Below are 20210 nucleotides of genomic sequence, written 5' to 3' on the forward strand. Positions count from 1 at the left end.
CCATGTCAGGAGAGGCATTCCATCAGGTATTGTGGTCTCAAGACGTGTAAGGCTTTATAGGTTAAAACCAGCACCTTGAATCGGGCTTGGAAACATACAGGCAGGCAATGCAAGTGGGATAGAGTCAGTCTTCTATGTTTGAACCTTCCAGTTCCTGGTATCAATCTGGCCACTGCATTTTGCTCAAGCTGCAGCTTCTGAACCGTCTTCAAAGGCAGCCCCAGGTACAGTGTGTTGCAGTAATCTAACTTTAGTAGGCAGCCTAGTGCTGTCCAGATGTTTTGGAATACAGCTCCCATCAACCCCAGCCAGCAGGGCCAATGGTAAGAGGTTATGGGAGTTGCAGTCGAAAACATCTGGAGGACAGCAAGTTGCCTGTAAAATTGTTGACTTAAAAGTAAAAGCGGGGAGAAAAGCATCCAATGAAGTGAAAAGAAGGGAGAAACTATTCTCAGGATGCTGAACTTTTTATTGTAGATTGTAAAGCTTTACAACCTACAATAAAAAAATTCAGCATCCTGAGAATTGTTTCTCCCTTCTTTTCACTTGACTTAAAACACTCCTGCTCATATGTAGCATTTTAAGGCTCTGATAAATGTCTAATTAAATACATTTCCAACTCTTTAGAAATGACCATATTGCTGCTATATTGGATCAAAAGAATTATGTTGAAGAACTAAACCGGCAGCTGAAGTAAGTATATGCAGAGGCATGTGTTAATATATAGAGGCATCATCTGTTTTAAATGTAATTCTTCTGGTTAAAAGATGCCTTTTCTTGTACAGTAGCAGGCATTTAAATCCTTGTAGTTGTGGTTGTCTCCATTTAATGGTTGTATCATATAACTAGTAGATAGAGATGCTGGTGAGGTTTTGGAAGTGGCAATGTTTCAAGGGATTTGTCCATCACAGTACTGTTATTCTTTTAAACCTGGGCAAACTTAGAGGAATTTGCCATGTCATCTGTCTGATCATAGTCAAATTATCACAATAAAATCATTTTTTCATTGATTGATATTTAATGCTTTCATACTTGCTGTTCTGTTACTAGGGAGACTAAAGCTTCAATCCTAAACATATTTATTTAGGAGCAGGGCCAACATCACAAGTAACAATTGTTATTGTAAATATTTGTGTTATACTGGTGTTTTCCATAGGAAGTCGTAAAATGTGGAAGTAAAACATGTGTAAATGTACTTCTTTAAACACCTGTGTGTGTTTCCTAGACTATGTGTACATAGCTGTTTAAACATGCTGTTCATGCATAATCTAGTTTCATACTATATGTCTTTGTTGTGGAAAACACCACTGTAGCACTGATATTTCCTGCAAAAAATTGAAATATGTAGCACTATCCTAGTCTCATTTAATTTGTTGGGACTTCTGAGTAAACATGCTTAAAGTTGGGATGCAAAGAGAACTGCATTCGACAGTTGGCCCGAGCTTTATTATTAAAACTTTTAGGGTGCAATCACATGTATGTTTAGGCAGAAAAAAGTCCCAAACTCCTAGCATGCCCCCGTCAGGCATGTTGTAGGACTTGTTTGTGTGTAAATATGCGTTGGATTGCACCCTTAGTATTGCTTCTTAGAAAGAAATTGGCTTGTTATTAAGTTATAAGCAAAGGCGGCTATAGGTGAGGTGATGCTGAGAGTCTGAACAACTGATTGCATCGAAAGGCACAGATTTTTATTAACTTCACTGCAGAACAGCAGCCGAAATTACAGATCATCTGGATCGTGAGAGAGGCAGGGAAGGATGAAAGGTGACACGTAACGGGCCTTAGCGTGATAGCAATGTCAGTTCCAGTAATGCAGGGGAAATGCGCTGACCGTCAACTGAAAAGAAAACTAATGGAGTGTATCTTCTTGAGGGAGAGTGGTGGAGGTGGTGGTGCCCGCCTGCATTTATCTGTGGCAGTATGTTTTGTAAATAGGTGATTTGGGATGTAATTTTTAATGAGGGTTTCTTTATTGTTTTCAGTAGCACAGTCAGCAGCCTCCATACCCGCGTTGATTCACTAGAGAAGTCAAATACTAAACTAATTGAAGAGGTACTATCTTTTGGCAATGTATAACTTTATGCTGAATTTAGTGGAATTTGAGGATTTTTTGTTTCATATGGGTCAGTATACACAACCTTGTTCCCATGGTGCATTGGGGATTACAGAGCATCTGGCGAGCATGAAAGGTGTGCTGAAAGGGTGCTCCCCCTTATATTCTGCACACCTACATATTCTGCTCTTCATTCAGCTGTGGTTAGCTAAATAGAATCCTGATCCAGTTAATTAAGCATACAGTTTTTCACAAATAATAGTCCTGAAATTATATATGACCGCTCTGTCATTTGGTACATGATAGATCTTGCTCTGCATCAGTCTGTGCCTCACACTTAGAACAGCTTTCATTTTTAATGTTGGTGAGTCTTGTGCAGGATTCCCTACAAGCCCTTTAAAATTATGAAGCAGTAGTACTTCCTAGGTTGCGCTCTTTTATAAATACCTTAGCTGATGGATGTTGCCTTCTGCTGACTCTCATTTGCTGAGTGGGTGCAATATAGTGGTTAGAATGTCAGACTTTTTCCTTGGAAACCTGGGTTCTGATCCCTGCTCAGCCATGAAACTCATTGGGTGACCTTGGACAAGTCATCATCTCAACCTAACCTACCTCAAAGGGATAGAATCATGCTCATTGGAGGAATGGCAGGGGGAAAATGTAATTAATTTCAATATCTAAGATTACTCATTTTTATTTTTTTCCATAGCCTAGTTTTCCTAGCATATCATTTGCAAATGTAACGGATAAACCCTTTGTGTTTAACATGTACATATAAAAATGCTTTCCCAGGAGACTAGTACTATCTGTTCTGTCTATATATTTCAGAATAATTTTGTTTTCCTACTGTTTACCTGAATGTGTTTGCATTTTCATTTTGTTCTACTTCTTCCTTAGTTAGCAATAGCCAAAAACAACATTATTAAACTTCAAGAAGAAAATCATCACTTAAGAAGTGAAAACACATTGATTTTAATGAAAACACAGCATCATCTAGAGGTATGAGTTCAATTTGTTGTGATTTGAATAGTGCCAGTAAGGTTAGGTTCGTGGATTGCATACCAAACCTTCAAATTAGCATTTTATGTAAGTATTAGATAGCATTTTGGGCTAATAGTTCCATGATAAACGTTTTAGAAAATCATTTGTGAATACATTTTGTCTCGCAAATTATTACAATGTATATAAAAACCAAAGGGAGCCATGTTGGTCCATAAACTCCACTGCACACCTAAAATCCACAAGCAAAACAATCCACAGTTAACCTACAGTTAGGTTAAATTAGATTGGGAAACGCTGGAACAGATGAATTGAACAGAGACAAAAGAATTGGTGGAAACAATCAGTTAAAATGGTCTGGTATCTCTGATCCTTTAAAGCAGCTTTAAATGGATATAATTAAAGTGGAGTGAGCCTGTTTGTATCAATTAAGCAACTGTTTGAGCCTCCTCTCCCCAGGAGTAACCAAACCAAACCAAAGAGGATTTGTCTGGTGCACTTGCTCTTCTCTGTTGTCCTGTGAACTATCAGTGCGAAACAAATGAGGACAGTAGAACTATGTAGGGAGAGGATTTTGGAGAGTGTTGCCACATTGGTCTTCAAAGCTCACTTGTCAACACAAGAGATGGGAGCCTGTTATGTTTCAGTGATTCAAAGGGCTGGCATTCTGAAACACCCTTGTCTTTCTTCCCCTGTCAAGGCAAGCACTAGGAAAAATTCAGGGAGGTTTTCTCATTGCCTGGAGTGTTGTGTCTGTCTCTATACAGACTAACCTCAGTGATTTAAGTATAAGGGGGGTGTTTCTTATTTTCTTCATAGGTGAACAAAGTCGATGCTGAAGCAGAACTTCAGACATACAAACACTCTAGACAAAGCTTGGATGAAATGTACAATGAAGCACACAGACAGCTTCGAGAAGAATCACAGTTAAGACAAGTGAGTGTATATTGGATATGCTGACAGTCTTGTGTCACACTATTTTCCCAGCCCTGCTTTGAGTATTTAACATCTGGGAACCTTTTTGTGTGTATTTTGTAGGATATAGAGAATGAGCTGATGGTCCAAGTTGGCATGAAGCATGAGATAGAACTTGCAATGAAGCTGTTGGAGAAAGATATACATGAAAAACAAGACACCCTTATAAGTCTGCGGCAACAGTTAGAGGAAGTCAAAGCAATAAATGCAGAAATGTACCAAAAGCTGCAGGTAAAAATAATGCTTCCTTATTTGTAACTTCAAAGCAAAACACCATTATACATGTGGCTCCAATTTCAGAGCAGTGCCTGTTTTTTCCCATTGAGTTTCTCCTCCTGATTTGAGAACTGTAGCTTTGAAGGTGAACTGGTTGATGGCAGTTGTTCTTAGAACTCTTCTCTCTGCATGGGAGCAAAGATAGCTTTGGGATATGGAGGCTCTGTCTCTTTTGGACAAGAAAGCAAGACCAACTTAATGACCTCATCAAGGGAAAAAGCTTCCATCATTCCAGTTTGTTCTTGTCTTTTAAGCTCTAGAAAGAAAGGCAATGGGGTGACTATAACCCCAAGCTGTTGATGCCACATTTCTTTTAAGATTCCATTTTTTCTCTTTTTAGCAGTCTTTTTTTCTTTTTCTCTTTTGGTCATGGTGGGGGGGGATAGAAAAGCAAGATTATTTTTTTTAAAGGGGTGTGTGTGTTCATTTTCTCAGCTTACTCCTTCTGGAGATCATTGTGCTTACTAGGCCTAAAATGAGATAAGGCAGCAGTATATAGCACAGCTGTATGGTAGGAGTTATTGCAGAGGGTTTACTATCTGAAATCGGACAAGAGAGAGTAATGTTAAGGGGAGAAGTAAGGAAGAAACAAAAGCTATATCTAAAAGTTGTAGACCTCATTATTACTTAACTGTTATTACTCAGTTATAGTGTTCTACTATAACATATTAATCGCTTTAATAATAGGTATCAGATGATGCCATGAAAGAAAAGAATGAAATAATTGGCCGACTGGAGGATAAAACCAGTCAGATTACGGCAACTATGAAGCAATTAGAGCAAAGGTACAGCATCTTGTTTTATTTTGTGTCCCGTCCCACCAATTTCTTCTTTCTTTCACTTGCCAGATTGGCTGCATTCGCTATAGAAGAGAAAAAGGGGAGAGCAAAGCTCTGGTGCTATAAATCTTTATTTTTATTCTTAAATTGGTTCCTCAATGTACATTGAAGAATTAATTTAATAATAAAAACAAAGATTTATAGCACCAGAGCTTTGCTCTCCCTCCCTTTTTCCTTCGGTTTTGGTGATGCTTCTTTCTCTTGCTTCTGCACCATGCATTCACGTATAACAATCAAAGCCTGGTTTACCAGTATACGCACAAAGTGGTTTGAGACCAAGCTCATGTGCTCTTGAGCTCATATGCTCACCATCCCCTCTCTTCCCCTCCTCTCATATGGCTGGGAACTGGACTTTGGCAGCATTTAGTGTCATGTAATCGCAGCTTGTCATTGTGTACAAATCAGAGATCATAGTTTATAACAAACTCTGGTTAGTATAGTGAGCTAGCCTCATAATCCATGGTTTGAAGCTGGCTAGTATTGAAACTGACCAGAGTTTCAATACAAGCCACAAACCACACTCTAGTCCATATGTAATGACAAGATGAGATTCTGTGAAAGTGAAACTAAATCCTACTGAAGTCCTCTTCCTGGAGAAGAAGAGGGAACAGGTTTGCTCTGGTTCATTCCAGCTTGCGAATGTAAGGCTAAATCATGGTTTAGTGTTACCTGCAAACTAGCCAATATCATGTCAGGTGCCACTGAAATAGGACTTCATTTTGAAATAGGATTAAAATGTGTTTTCCTGCACATGCATAAATCTTAAACTAATCCATTATTTCCTGTGACTCTGTGACTCCTTGTTTAGCTAACCATTCCAGAATTCCGTTTTCCCTTTGTTTGTTTTTTGCATATTACTTTTACTCTGCAAAGCCCCAGTTGACCAAACTAAATTTTAACCTTAGGGATTACTCAATTGTGTATTTGAAGCCAAATGCTGAACTATATGAGATAGTGGAAGATATGTAATTGGATTTTCTTTTACAATTTCCCATGGAACAGTGTTCAAATTATGGGGTCAGGATGTCCCTAATTAAATTCTTAAGCCCTATTCCCTGACACCCACCCACCCACCCACATTAGGGAAATAGTGCCCCCATAGACTTTTAAAATGGTTGGTGTCACAGAAAACTAAAGGTATGGTTAGCGGCCAGGCCACCTCTGACCCCCCTATAATTTGAGGAGGAATTTTTAAAAAACTTTTTTTCTTGTTAAAAGAGTTTTGTGAATGAACCATCTCAGAACTAATTGCCCCATGGGGGCGGGGGAATCACTTGCAGGAGTTTAAAATAGAGAAATGGTATGTAGTGGAATCTTACACACACATGTGCATGTGCACACCAATGCCATAGACCGGGCCCTGTCTCTTTCCTCCCACCCCTGTGGCTGCTTTAAAGCTTACCAAAAAATGCAGGATTTCTGATCAGATTTTCAGTTGTCTCATCTAGTTTGGTTCTTGGCATGTGCAGATGTTTAGGGTTCTCCTTCAGTTGGAGAAAAATCACTTGGAAACATCCTTCTATTTAAATTGTGTGTACCTAGGTTAGAGTCTGAGAGAACTCATATCCTAAGTCCAAGTCCTCAACAGGTAGTTGGGTTATTTTTGCATTGAACAACAGATTGCATTTGAAATTGAGGCAGTTAAAAGTAGCTTATGATACTGTGTCGTTAGTTTCAAAAAAAGAGGGCCAACGTCTCCCGTGTTTTGCATAAGACCTTGGATGCTGCTAAAGGCTCTATATTCTAGATACTATAGAGTTGAGGCTGTGTATACTAAAATATTAAAATATGATACCAATTAAATGCATAAATGTGTAGTGCACTTATTGTATAACCTTCATAGAAGTATGTAAAAGCAATAGTTTACATATAGCAATAATTTTCTGAATTGTAAAAAAAAAAAAAAAGGAAAAAAAGTTAACATCGGTAGCCTCATCATGTGGCTGTTGACATGTCTTGCCATTGTTTTTCTTTTCAATTCAATCGACTTTAAAAAAGACATGATTATGTATTAAAGTGTTTAGTGGCATGAATATTCTTTTATTGACATCCTTTTCCTCTTTTTCTTTTTCTTTTCTCCTTTATCCCAACTTTTACATTTTTAAATGTTTTTATTACCTTTATTTGTCTTTGATTTTTTTTCCCCATTGCACATCTGAAGTGACAAAGAATTGTTAACGCAAACGAGGACTATTGCAATGTCCTTGGTGAAATGTGCTGGCAATGAAGGGCAGCATCAGTACAAGCTTGTTAAAGATATATCGTTTTGAAATTACTGTATGCCTCTTGAAATACAAAATAGAGTAAAATTTGTAGGATTTTTTTAAAAACTAGCTTTTAAGCGGTGATGCTTGGATTTAAACTGGTCGTCCATGTCTTTTGGCTTAATTTGGTTGTGGACCAGGCTGTAAATGTAGCAAAATCATTTTAGCATTGGGGTCAGTGTTTCTGACACAAATCTAAAACTTTGTTTTTCGGAAATGACATTAAAATTAGCATATTATTTACCAATTGGAATTAGCATTTAAAGAAAAATACAATGTTATTATATTAGAAATGTTAAATAGAAATTTATTTTAAATTCAGCTAGCATGATTTTTATTATGTTTGGTGAAATTTGTAGCTGCAGAAAAGTTCAAATATTTTTTTTATTGGATAAGCTGTATTAGCAGATTAGAGCAACAGTCTTTTGAGTTACACAGAAAACTTTTTTTTAAATTCCTGAAACTTGTCATTTTGAATATCTTTCCTAGTATATTTAGATTTGCACAAATACTGCTGTAATAAATGGAGGATACACAACAATAGTGCTTGTTGAATTATGTCCATATCTGGCTTTTTTTCTTAAAAAGAAATTGAATGGAATTTGAAATCCTTCCTTTGGGCTGCAGAGATAATGAAATCTAAATTAATTAGTGGGCGTAGTAAGGCAATAGAAGGTCTATATGAAATTGGAGAGCATTCAGTTCCTGGAAGAGAAAAGATGGACTGACAGAAGTTAACCTTTTTGCTTTGTTCATATTTTTATAGTAATTTATTATAGAATGGAGCTAATCGAACCATTTTCTGTGCTCTGATGTGTGCATGGAACTGCTATGGGGGCAGGCATCCCCATTCATTTCTTTGGAAGGGGCTTTCTCCATGCACAAAGGAACACAGGTGTGGAACTGTCTTCAAATTAAGGGGAGGGCAGTCTTTAGAGATGTGGGAGCATCCAGTCTCCCCACCCCCACCCAATGATTTACATGTTTTTGTTTATACCACAGGTGGGCAGGTTGGCCCTCCAGTTATTTTGGTCTACAGTTCTCCTCACCATTGGATATGCTGGCTAGGGGCGATGGGAGTTATAGGCCAAAACATCTGGAAGGGTCTCAAGTTGCCCACCCGTTTTTTTAAAAAGCACACTATGTTAGACACACAGTGACATTCCTTGGCATGTGTTATGTTGATTTAATGCAGTGCTATTTCTGCTGCTGTGATTGCACTACTTCACTTTGTATTCTGAATTTTATCAGACCATTCAGTACTCTTTTTTCCATTTTGTAGTGTTGATGGATTTGAGTAGTTAAGGCATAGATAATTACAGGGCTTTGGTGTTTAGTTATTTTAAGGATTTCATACCCACAGTAACTCAAGAATATACATTCAAAATTCTGTACATATGAATCATAAAATCGGAATGCCTCTGCATTGATGGTATGTGTTAATCATAAACACCAAATAAAAACATTTGGAGAAAGGTATGGATGTTTTTGTTACAGTTATAGTGAGAAAAATAATCTGGATTTCTTGGCATTGTCTGGGTCTCTCATTTGAGTTTGTGAGTTTACCCCAAACTTTGTTTTCATTTAGAAATGTTTCTATTTCCCCATTTTTTTCTTTTATTTGTCTTCTTCACCCTTTGCACCCCAAATTCTAGCTTCAGTTTTACCCAAAGTTGATTTGAATTACACCAGATTGCAGCAAGCAGAGAAGGCTCAAATGGAGGCAGAGAGTGAGGACAAGAGATTTAAACAAGATTATATGAGTAAATCTGAAAGTCTCCAGAAAGAAATTGCCCAGAAGGAGAAAAAAGTGTAAGTAAAACATGTTTTTGTGGAAGCTAGAATGCATTTAACATTTTTCAGTTTAATAATATCAAAATGTGCTATTAATTTCTTGAACCATCGTAGAACCATCCTATCTCTGGTACACTTTTTATTGCAGGCTTTGCACAGATGTAGAACTATGTAGAGCCAGTGTGGTGTAGTGGCTAAAGTGTTGGACTGGGACTTGGGAGATCCGGGTTCTAGTTCCCACTCGGCCATGGAAATCCACTGGGTGACTTTGGGCTAGTCACAGACTCTCAGCCCAGCCTTCCTCACAGGGTTGCTGATGTGAGGATAAAATGGAGAGGAGGAGGATTATGTATGCCGTCTTGGGTTCCTTGGAGGAAAAAAGGCGGGATATAAATGCAATAAACAAACAAACAAATAAATAAATAAATAAAATATAACAGTCGTAACTCTGTCTTAACTGTTACGTCACCTAACAGATGACTACCACTCTCAAGACTAGGGGACAGTGTGTGCTGGACTCCCTTGCTCAGTAGTAAACAATATACCCAAACTTCAGCCTCTTGCTATTTACAGTTTTCTCTCTTTAAACAAAAGGACTGTGGCATAAAAGACCCTAAGAGATCTGTTGAGTTTTTCCGCATTGGAGTATTTTTTTTTTTGTCCCAACAATATAGAGAAGAGTGACGAGGGCAGGATCTACACTACTGCTTTAAAATGGTATTGAAGTGCACTGCCAGCTGTTGGGGCCCATGACACCTGCCATATAATGTTTTCAAACCACTTTTAAAGTCTTATATCCTGCTTAGTGTAGGATGGTAAAGGGTCTGGAAACCAAATCCTATGAGGAACAGTTGAAAAAGATGCGTAGACATGGTAGCAGTCTTCAAATAGCTGAAAGACTGTCTTGCAGAAGATGTTCTTTGTTGCTCCAGCAGGAAGGACTAGAATAAATTGTGGGACGTTGCACGAAAACAAGTTTTGGCTTGATTTGGCAGGGATTGACTCAAATATGTTGGTAATATTTGAGTCAAATTGAGAGATTGCCTTCTGTATGATTGTTTTTACCTGAAATATTATCTTGCTAATTTTCAATAACTTGGTTTTGCAAAAGTCTATTCAGAGTAATATAAAAGATCTTTCTAAGAAATAAGCTGTATTTACTGTGATATGTGTGAATTGTTTTCAATATAGCATTACAAGCTTTGTACTAAGGAATCTGTAAAGGGATACTCACGCAACTGTAACAGGGCAATTGCAACAATACGTGCTTTAAAAATATTCTGGTTTGAGTGACTATTTTATATTCTATATTTCAAGGTGTCAGTTGGAAACAGATTTGAAAATAGAAAGAGAATGGCGACAAACCATGGAAGAGGATCTTAAAAAGGAAAAAGAAACATCATCTTCCTTGAAGACAGAGACCCAACAAATCATTACTCTTAAAAAAGTAAATTCTGCAGCAAATATTTTTAGAACTTCAATGGTTATTTAAAACAGTAGACCAGCCTTTCCCAATGTGATACCCTCCAGGTATTTTAGACTATAACTCCCATCAGAACCAGTCATCCTGGGAGGTGTCCAAAACATCCGGAGGGCACCATGGTGATGAAGGCAGCCATGAACCATGATCCCAATGAAGCCATATGGAGGAGCAGGGGAGAGTAACTTGTGGACCCGGAGGTTTCTTTGGAGTTCCTTGTTAGGCAATTTTTTGTTGATTTTTTCCCCTGGGTGCCTCACAGCATATGCCCCGAAAAGTGGGTTTTGGGGAGGAGGTGAAAATGGCCTCCATATCCCAGAGTTTGCCCTCTCCTGATGTAAATGTTCATTTGTTTATTTGATTTAAAGGCAATCTGATCTTAAGCTGAAAAACTCTAGGGGATTGGAATAAGTGTTTTGTGATGTAATAAATACTAAATACTAGCCAATCAACACACAGTCAGAATCAGTTTCCCCGGAACACAATCCTGGACCGGGAATTCTGGCGTTCTGTCACTTTCTCTTCTGGGTCTGTCCTGTAGTAGCAGTGTTGGTCCAAGACATTTTGTTGCCTGAACCAGACCCCAAATGGTGCCTCCTCATCCCCCTACCCCCAGGCCAGGACTTTTAAAAAGTCCTACACCATTCAGACACCTATTCCTGCCTTCAACTATCCCCCACTCCCATGGTTCCACCTGAAATGAGTCACTTCATCCTGCTGCACAGGCTCTCGGTAGTTGATTGTTCCTGGTTACTTGTTGGCCTTGTTGATCTAGGTTTTCACTTCATTGGATGGGTATTGTAGTCTCAGAAGTGCCTGATGTACATCCTGGTGAAAATCTCAGTGTTAATATACATTGTCATGACTAATGTTTATGTTTATTTTTTAAAGGAATTCCTAAAATTACATGAAAAAAACAAGCAGTTGAAAAATCTGTCCCATGGTCAAGAAGAAGCTCTCCAAGAACTGGCTGGCAAACTTAGCGAGTAATTTTCCCTTTTCTTTTCTTGCAAGGGAGGGGCATGATTATCCTTGTAACCCAGTGTTTAAACAGTGCCGTGGTCTTTGAGTAGGATTACTTTATAATCTGTGAATCCCTTTATGTTTATCTTTAGTATATAAAGTCTTATAAACAAAGGGTTCCTCTTGAGGGCAAGGTAAACATACCTTGCAAGTGATAAAACCGCCTAGTGAGGTGCAGTGCTTGCAAGGTATGGTAACCAGGCCCTTAGAGGAGCCAGATATCAGAAGGCTTTTTACATACCTCTTCTAGTATGGGTGTGGCTGTAGAAACAAGTGTGCTGCTGGAGCAGAAGTGGGTCATTTGTGGCCCTCTAGATGTTTTGTCCTACAACTCCCATAATACTCAAATCCTCACCATTGGCTAGGGCTGTTGGGAGCTGTAGGCAAAGAGATCTGCAGGGCCACAAGTTGCCCACCTCTGGTAAAGGGTGTTAAAGGGTAGGTTTTTAGGGTGCATAGGAAGGTGTTATTTGATATACCTTCTGACACAGTTTTCTACTTATCTAGCAAGTTTTCAGTGAGTAACTGGACTCGGATATGTTTTTACTTCAGGATAAAACATTCACATTTTTAACATGACTAGTTCTGTATAAGTAGTTTGTTTATCTGGGTTAAAAATTGCCCCTTGGTTGTAAAGCTGAACCAGTAGAAAAGAAAAGACCATACTCAAGATTGTAACTAAAATGAATTAAATGATTTATTGATACACAACGGTTCAGCAGCAACCCAGTGTGGGTTGTTGTTGAACCATGGGTTATCGTGTTGTCTGAATGCAGTGTGCTTTCCACAGGGTTGCTTTTTAGTCATGAAGTGTGGCTTGTTAACCACCTTGAACAACCGAATAGCAAGGCATGGGTTCTCAAAGTGGCTTGTTTGAAAAAAATAAATCACACCACATGGCGAACAAGCCACCCTGTGGAAAATGTGCTGCATTCAGACAGCACACCAACCCATGACCTACATACAGGCCAAGTTGTGTGAACTTGGCCTATCTGAAAAACAGGAACAATAGAGGAATAAATATTAAATAAGACTGAAAACAAAATGACAGAAAAAAACCTAGTCTTGTGCACAACAGAACTAATGTATAATACCCTAAGGATCAAATCCTACATTTTAAGTTCTTAAGCAATTGCAAATAATTGTAAGTATTAACACAATTAAGAAATCCAGAAAAATATGACTAAAAAACAAAATATTTAACTGAAGAACAGAAAAAATAAAGCAATAAAGAATTAAAACCATAATACTACTACTAATAAAACAATAGGGAACACATAGCCAGGTGCGTTTGCATGTCTCAACCTTAGCTCCCTGCAACCCAACTACTTAAGGGTAAGATATTCTAAGTATCATAGCATCTTCTGATAAAGTGTACTCCATCCCACAAAAGCTTATGCCATAAAAAATCTGTTAGTCTTTAAGGTACCAAAAGATTTTAAAAGCTTGAAAGTAATTCATACCTACCAGAGTCCAGTTGTTCCTTCTTCTTGGTCAGGTCCCCAGGAAGAGCAGAAAAATGAAACTCTACCACTCTACTTCCGGGGCTTTTTATATTGATCTGAGGTCGGATCAAACTTTTTTTTTAAAAAAAGGTCTGTGACTGCATAATAAGCTTTGATTGACTGATTTTTTTTTTTTAAAAAAATCGTCTACCTTTTTGTTTACCCAATTTACTAGGGTAAAAAGCATAGTCTGTGTTCCTGCATGTTTCCCCCCATTTTCCACTTGACTTGTAAGCACATTCCAGTTCAACATTGTCTCATAAACAAATGCCATTGTTTCACATTGCTGCCAGCTTGTTATGGCTTCACCAGCTGCTAAGTCAGCAAACAAGGTCTTTCTTATCTGTTAATGAGAATTCATCATCCATCTAAGCCTTTAATAGTATCCACATACCAAGTTTATTCTCAAAAAGGTATCTCAACAGTAATTTGGATCACAAGGAGCTTCATCGCCTCCACAAAGTTTGCACAGGGTAGGACTTTACCACGGTTGTCATCCATTTTAGTTCATTATGGCTACTTGTGGGGTTGCAGAATCCAATGGTTCTTTGGGCCTGGCAGTGCCAGCTTTATGCCATTTTAAAATGGGCGAGGAACCATTTTGAAGCTGGTTCCCCCCCCCCCCCCCCCAAATAGGTCTGGCCCTAATATCATCAGGTCCCCAGTCAAAGTTCCAGCTGAAGCTGCTCCAGTCAGCACCTCAGTTGGGGAGTTTGCTTTGCTCTGTCTGGGTTTTTCCTAGCCAGGAAAAATTCTGGGCAGAGGCAGGTGCCAGCCCAAGGCACCGGCTGGAGGAGTACACTTGGTCATAGCGCTGGCTTTTTTTCTGTTTGAGATATATCTAGGGAGGAACAAAAATGACTCAGCTGGCATCTCAAACCACCAGCTGCAGCATTACTCATCTTTTGCTTTCTCCCCATGGGAAAGAGCAGCAGATTCAGGTGGTGGCTTGAAGGGCCGGCTGAATGCACAGCTGGCTTCACGTTGTCACCTTTCCCACTTGAGGAAGGCAAAGAAGGAGCAAAGTGACTGAGCCACTCAGTCGCTCTCCTGCTCCTTTCTCCCTTCTGAGGGGGTGATGCTTTGGGGGAAGGTTTGGGCTGGCAGGTCAAATTTGCCCCTTGGGCCGAAAGTTCCTCATCCCTGTTCTAAAAGATTTTGATTGGCCTTTAAATTTACTTGGACATACATCAACTTAGCCGGTTTGTGCAGGAGCCTTCTGCTGTATCAAGGATGTGCCCATCTTTTAAACACTTGGATGTTAGGATGTTAGTTAGGGCAAGATGGCAATAATGGCAAAGTGTGTTTGTGTGTGTTGAATAAGTTGAATGCTGTGTTGAGGGAAGAGTGGGCTTCTATATCAGTTAAGCCCAGCCCCGATTCTTTGAAAGAACTGATGTATTTGCCTCTTGTTTATCATTATTCACGCTTGATTTCCAAACCGTATCTTCTCTTTAGATCAAAGCTTAAAATAGAAGATATAAAAGAAGCAAACAAAACATTGCAGGTTAGTAAGGAGAGAGGGAGGGGATGTTCCAGATGGATTCTTTTATTAATTTGAAATGTTATTTACTGTATACTTCACTCTAATCCATACATTCAGGGGTGGCTCAAATTTTAAAGTGTAGCTTAAATTTTAACAATTAACCATGGTTAATTGAACCAAGTTCATCCATTCTGTCACTGTGTGCTTGACTTCTAGTTCTAGTCCTAGCTTTTCAATTTTTTTTAATCACAAAATTAACATTCGGCTCTACATTATTACACATAATTCAAATATCAACAGAACACACATCAATGTGTAAGTTCAAGTGAAATTCATTCTTCTTACCATCTCAAATTAATATCAACTCTTAAATCTAAAAAAATGACCTTGATTAAGCCCATTAGATACCAACGTCCTCCTTCCTAGCAGTCCACTAACTTGACCCTTCTCTCTTTAAAGTATTTAGAATCCCCCATACAGAAAGCCATTGTCAGGACTTCCGGCCTCTTCCAGACTACTACTGCTAACAAATAAAAGAATGTTTCAATCTTGAAACTATCTCTGACACAAGCTAGATGCCTTAGTAGAATTACTGTTGAATTTTTCAGCTGATATCTTGGATATCAGATATCCACCAGATATTTCACCAGATATTTCACCAGATATCTTGGACGTGATAAATTTCTTTTATCACGTCCAAGATATCTGGCCAGAATTTCTGCACTATAGGTTGCAGCCACCATCGATGCAAAAAGTTTTTTGTGTAGCGTTAAAATTATATAAAACAAATCAAATCAAATCTTTATTGCTTGTTAACCAACTAGGCCATTCGCAAACAAATAAAATAGTGGCAAAATAACATATTAACATAATAACATAATAGCATATCCATACTCTATCACACCACAATCAGAAGAATAATACAAGCTAATAATATAAGACTGGTAGTAGGCTCAATTGCAGTACCAGTACTGGCCCGCAAGTAATCTCAGATTAGTAAAATTTAATCCTATATGGCAAACAGAAGCTTCCGTACCTCTAGCGCCCGCTGTACAAATTTTGCAGTCCTGAACGATATATAATGATCAGAGCCTAACAATAATATCTGAGTTACATTTTTAGGTGACATGTGGTTGAACCCAGGAATCAGGGACACAAGGTATTGCTTCCTCAGCTCGACACACACTGGACACTCAACTAGAAAGTGTGTCATGTCCTCAGTTTTGGGGCAGCCGGCTGGGCCGTCAGCTTTAGCGCGTGGATGGGTCCTGTAACGCGCTTTCACCTCCATTAACTGGAGTGAATTTAACCTGCACTGGGTAAATAACCATCTCAACTCATGTGAGGTAACAGAAGTTAAGTATAAAGGGGCTTTTCCCAGGGCAGTAATTATACTTTTGTATATCGTATTTGAATGGCTCGCTTTGATGACAGCCAATGATGATTGTATTTCACAATCATACAGTCTTCTTGAGATCTCCTCTTTAGCCCCATCAAACCCTCTTGTAAGGAGATAAACCTGTGAGCAGCCCAATTTGGCTACAGAACGGCTCATCTTTTCTGCCCATGAATCTTTCCCCATATCCTCGTGTGTGGCCATAACCAGTGGAGAAACCAACTGGAACAGTATCTTTAGCCAGAAGGAGATTGCTGCTTTTAGAGCTAACGTTTGGATTGAGTGACACGCTGTTTCCAGCCGGACAATATCTTTGGATGTTGATCTGGGGACCCCAAGCGCTCTGGTTAAAAATTTATGTTGCTCAATCGCTAATGGTGTAATATCTGCATGGGCCGCCCCATACAGGATCTGTGGGAGTAATTTAGCTTTAAACAGTTCTATTAGGGGAGCTGTCATCTTCCCCCCAGGCCCAGCTGCAGAACGGAAGATAGCATTTGCAGTTACATTGGCTGATAAAGCTGTTACTTTTAAGTGCTCAGACCAAGATCCCGAACTCTGGACTGTTATTCCTAAGTATTTGTATTTATTCACCTGGTCGAGCTGGCGGTTGTCAATCTGCCAACGGTATATCTTCCTTTTCCCCCAAAAAACTAAGATTTTGGTTTTATCATAATTAATCTGGAGAGCTTCACTTGTACAGTATGCGCTTAGAGCTCTTAGCATCCTTCGCATCCCCACTTGAGTGTATGAAAGGAGGACAGCATCATCTACGTACAATAACACAGAGATGTTCCTATCCTTCAGGTGGGGTGGGTTGAAATCAGGGCTGGACAAGGAGGAAACAATATCATTTACATATAAATTAAATAGCAGTGGAGCTAACAAACACCCCTGCCGTACTCCTTTGTTAGTGGCGATGGGCTCTGAAAAATCACCATCTATGGAGGTTCTTACACATAGGCTAGAGTTATAGTACAGCCCCTGTATTCTTCTAAGTAACCTCCGGTATATATTTAGTAGTGTTAACTTCTGCCACAGGCAAGGTCGGGGTAGAGTCAAAGGCCGCTCTAAAATCTACAAATGCGGCAAAAAGAGAGTAGTAAGGGGGGGATGAATACTTCCCTGCTAGATGTTTTAATAAAAAGCAATGATCTATTGTAGATCTGCCGCATTGAAAGCCTGCTTGTTCTTCAGCCAAAAGATTTTCTCCAGTCACCCATAATTCCAACTTGTCTAAAAGGTGCCTTGCATATAGTTTGCTAGAAATATCGAGAAGGCCCGACTCCCTTTTTTAAAAATAGGCACCACAATTGCCATCGCCCAGTCTTTAGGGAATTTCCCAGAACTATCAATAGTTGTAAATAAGGCTGCAAGTGTGGGGATCCACCAGTGGGGATAGTCAATAAAAAGGTCTGGTGGCATACCGTTCCTGCCTGGGGCCTTTCCCCTCTTCAACTTATTTATCAAGGAGCCTACTTCTTCACAAGTGACTGGGGCCCAACTGGGCAGGTCCGCATCTACCTCCTGCAATGACGGAAGGCAAGCATTCTCGTCATAGAAAAGGGAACGAAAGTGTAGTTCCCATTCATGGGTTGTGATATCAGTATCCATAATTGGGGTCTCAGTGTGTCTTAGGGTTGAAAGAAGATGCCAGAATCTGGATCTGTCATTATTTTGAAGTGCTAATGACAATTCAGTCCATTTCATTCTAGTATATTCAAGCTTCTTTTCTCTGATTAGCTTTTTGTAGTTCTTGCTCAGAACCAGGTAGGAGTGCGGGAGTGGGGCAATATCCATGTCCCTTAGTTGTTTGTGTTGTTTTATGATCTCCCGTTTCAGCTGTCTACAGGCATCATCATACCATAGGTTACCCTTCTTCGGCCTCAAAATTTTCAAATGTCCTTTCCTTAGTAACAGTGGTTCAATAGCTGCCGTGATCTGGGCGTAGCAATCTATTACTATGTCCGGTTCTTTAGAGGTGAGTAGTGTGTTTCTCAGGGCCTGGAGACTCTCAGAGTGCCATAGATCTTCAAGTGCCCATAGGTCCACATTTGCCCATCTTCGGCAGCGGACAGAGCTGTCTGAGGGACGAGTTAAAGTTGACGTCTCATTGTTTGTTGGAACTTTATTTACACAATCCATCTGTACAACCAGCGGCTGGTGGTCGCTGCATGGGTATACGTCTACTTTAAAAAGCTTTATGAAGCCAAGGGCTGCTGGCGATACTGCTACGTAATCAATAACACTGGCACCTAAATGGTTTATAAAAGTGAACTCCCCTTTCTTATCCTCGGGGGAGGTACCGTTTAGCACATTGAGGCCAGTCTGCAAAATCATTTGGGCAAACATTTTTCCTTGGGAGTTTACTGTTTGATCCTTGGAGTGTCTGTCCTCTAGCCATGGGAAATCCTCCTGTGAAAGATGGGTTATTTGTTCTACAGCAGACCAGTCCGAGCTTTTATAGATTTGGAAACCTTTTAACTGCCAAAGTGTGTTCTATAATTATGAGATAACTTTATAGTTATTTTCGGCTATTTTAAGATAAGGGGAGATTTTTATATTCACCTTAAGAATATTGGAAAGAGGCTATGGGGACATGTTTTCCCAAATCTTAGTTTTATCTTGTTCTGTCATCAGCTTTTTCTTGATCGTCACTTGTGTTTCCCAATTTTCTGCTCTCTATTCATCTTATATTAATTTAGGCTGCAATTCTATTTCCACATACCTGGGAATATGCCATGTTGAACTCAGTGGGACTTGCTTCTAAGTACATGAAAGAAAGCTCTACTGGGACAGACAAGTTGTTTGAAAGGCATCTTATCTACCCTTACCAATCTTTCCCTACAATATACATCCACACTGTGTGTCCTAGGGTGCACTTCTCAGTGACTTACAGTTATAGTGTGTGTGATGTCCTGCACACCTGCAACGTCTTGGCTTCACCTGAGAGGCCCACAAGCTACCTGACAGGACTATCCACCACGCCACTAGCACACAGGACCTACTTCAGTCCCCCCTGTGCTAATGACGTGTGTGAGTTTAGGCCTACTGCTGCTGCTCCTGTCTCATATCTATTCTTTAGGCTCCACAGCCCAGCCCTCTGTGTCCCATTCTGCTGCCACCATTAACTGTTCTCTCCTCAGTCACTCCTCCACAGATCACACCAGGTGTTTGAAAGTAATTAGAATTTATTAACGTAAGTGTGTGTACATAAGCTTATTGGTTTCCTCAGTTGAAATGCGTACACACCAGACCTTCCTATTCAGTATCTGCCTCTCAGAATCATACACTTCACTCTCTCACTTCTCTTCCTATATCTTACTCTCATACATTCATACCCCTTAACTTAACTGTCTTTCTGTCAGCTCAGACTCTCTCTCTCTCAAGCTACATTTCTCCAGCTCCTCCCACTCTTAGCCAGCCAATCCAAGCACTCCCCCTCCACCATCCAATCAGCACTCAGGCATTCAACCCCTTTTACATCTCCAACCTGTGAATACAAATTGTAAGTACATTGAGGCCTACTTACTTCCTGGAACTTTATGCATAATATAAACAATAACCTTGCAAACATTTATATTTACGGCATATAAGGCAGCAGAACATCACAGTGTGCACCTCAGGGAATTGGCTGCAGTTGCATTGATGTGAGATTTCTTGATGGTAATGAGTTAGAACTGTATTGAAAGGTAAGTTGTCTCTTGTCCTTAGGAATTTTGTCCTTTCGTATAAACTGAATGACAATTATAATTTCAGATTAGATAAATAATAATTTGGCACCTGTAATTGTTCAGACAACACATTTTCTCCCCACCAGGGGCAGGTCTGGCTAAAGGACAAGGAAGCTACCCACTGCAAATTATGTGAAAAGGAATTTTCTCTTTCCAAAAGGAAGGTGAGATTTAATAAAAAAATTAAATTGGCTTCCATACACTAATACTGATGACAAAGTTGGTCAGGTATCCAATACCATATTTACAATGCTTATTATACCCGTATTTTTATGTATGCACCAAGCACTAAACTTCATAAATCACAATCAGTTCAAAAGCAATACTATTTCCATATTTTAAGACCCATAAACTATGATATGGATGTTTTCACAAATCATTTGGTT

At 39.4% G+C, this 20210-nt stretch overlaps 1 protein-coding gene across 4 annotated transcripts in view; it reads left to right on the forward strand.

Moving 5' to 3' along the window:
• RUFY2 (RUN and FYVE domain containing 2) overlaps nt 1-20210 on the forward strand; it is a 35986-nt gene that overhangs the window by 13788 nt on the left and 1988 nt on the right. For 2 of the 4 annotated variants that reach the window (XM_063133038.1, XM_063133040.1), the window contains 11 exons: nt 628-693; nt 1983-2052; nt 2951-3052; nt 3872-3988; nt 4091-4258; nt 4991-5088; nt 9099-9218; nt 10518-10647; nt 11572-11666; nt 14667-14715; nt 19911-19988. In XM_063133038.1, coding sequence (XP_062989108.1) covers nt 628-693; nt 1983-2052; nt 2951-3052; nt 3872-3988; nt 4091-4258; nt 4991-5088; nt 9099-9218; nt 10518-10647; nt 11572-11666; nt 14667-14715; nt 19911-19988 — 1093 coding nt within the window. Of the gene's footprint in view, nt 1-627; nt 694-1982; nt 2053-2950; nt 3053-3871; nt 3989-4090; nt 4259-4990; nt 5089-7303; nt 8238-9098; nt 9219-10517; nt 10648-11571; nt 11667-14666; nt 14716-19910; nt 19989-20210 lie in introns of those variants that run through there. The other 2 variants (XM_063133039.1, XM_063133041.1) reach the window with 2 other exon arrangements.

The sequence above is a fragment of the Elgaria multicarinata genome, chromosome 8, assembly GCF_023053635.1.
Source record: "Elgaria multicarinata webbii isolate HBS135686 ecotype San Diego chromosome 8, rElgMul1.1.pri, whole genome shotgun sequence".
In the NCBI taxonomy this organism is placed as follows: Eukaryota; Metazoa; Chordata; class Lepidosauria; order Squamata; family Anguidae; genus Elgaria; species Elgaria multicarinata.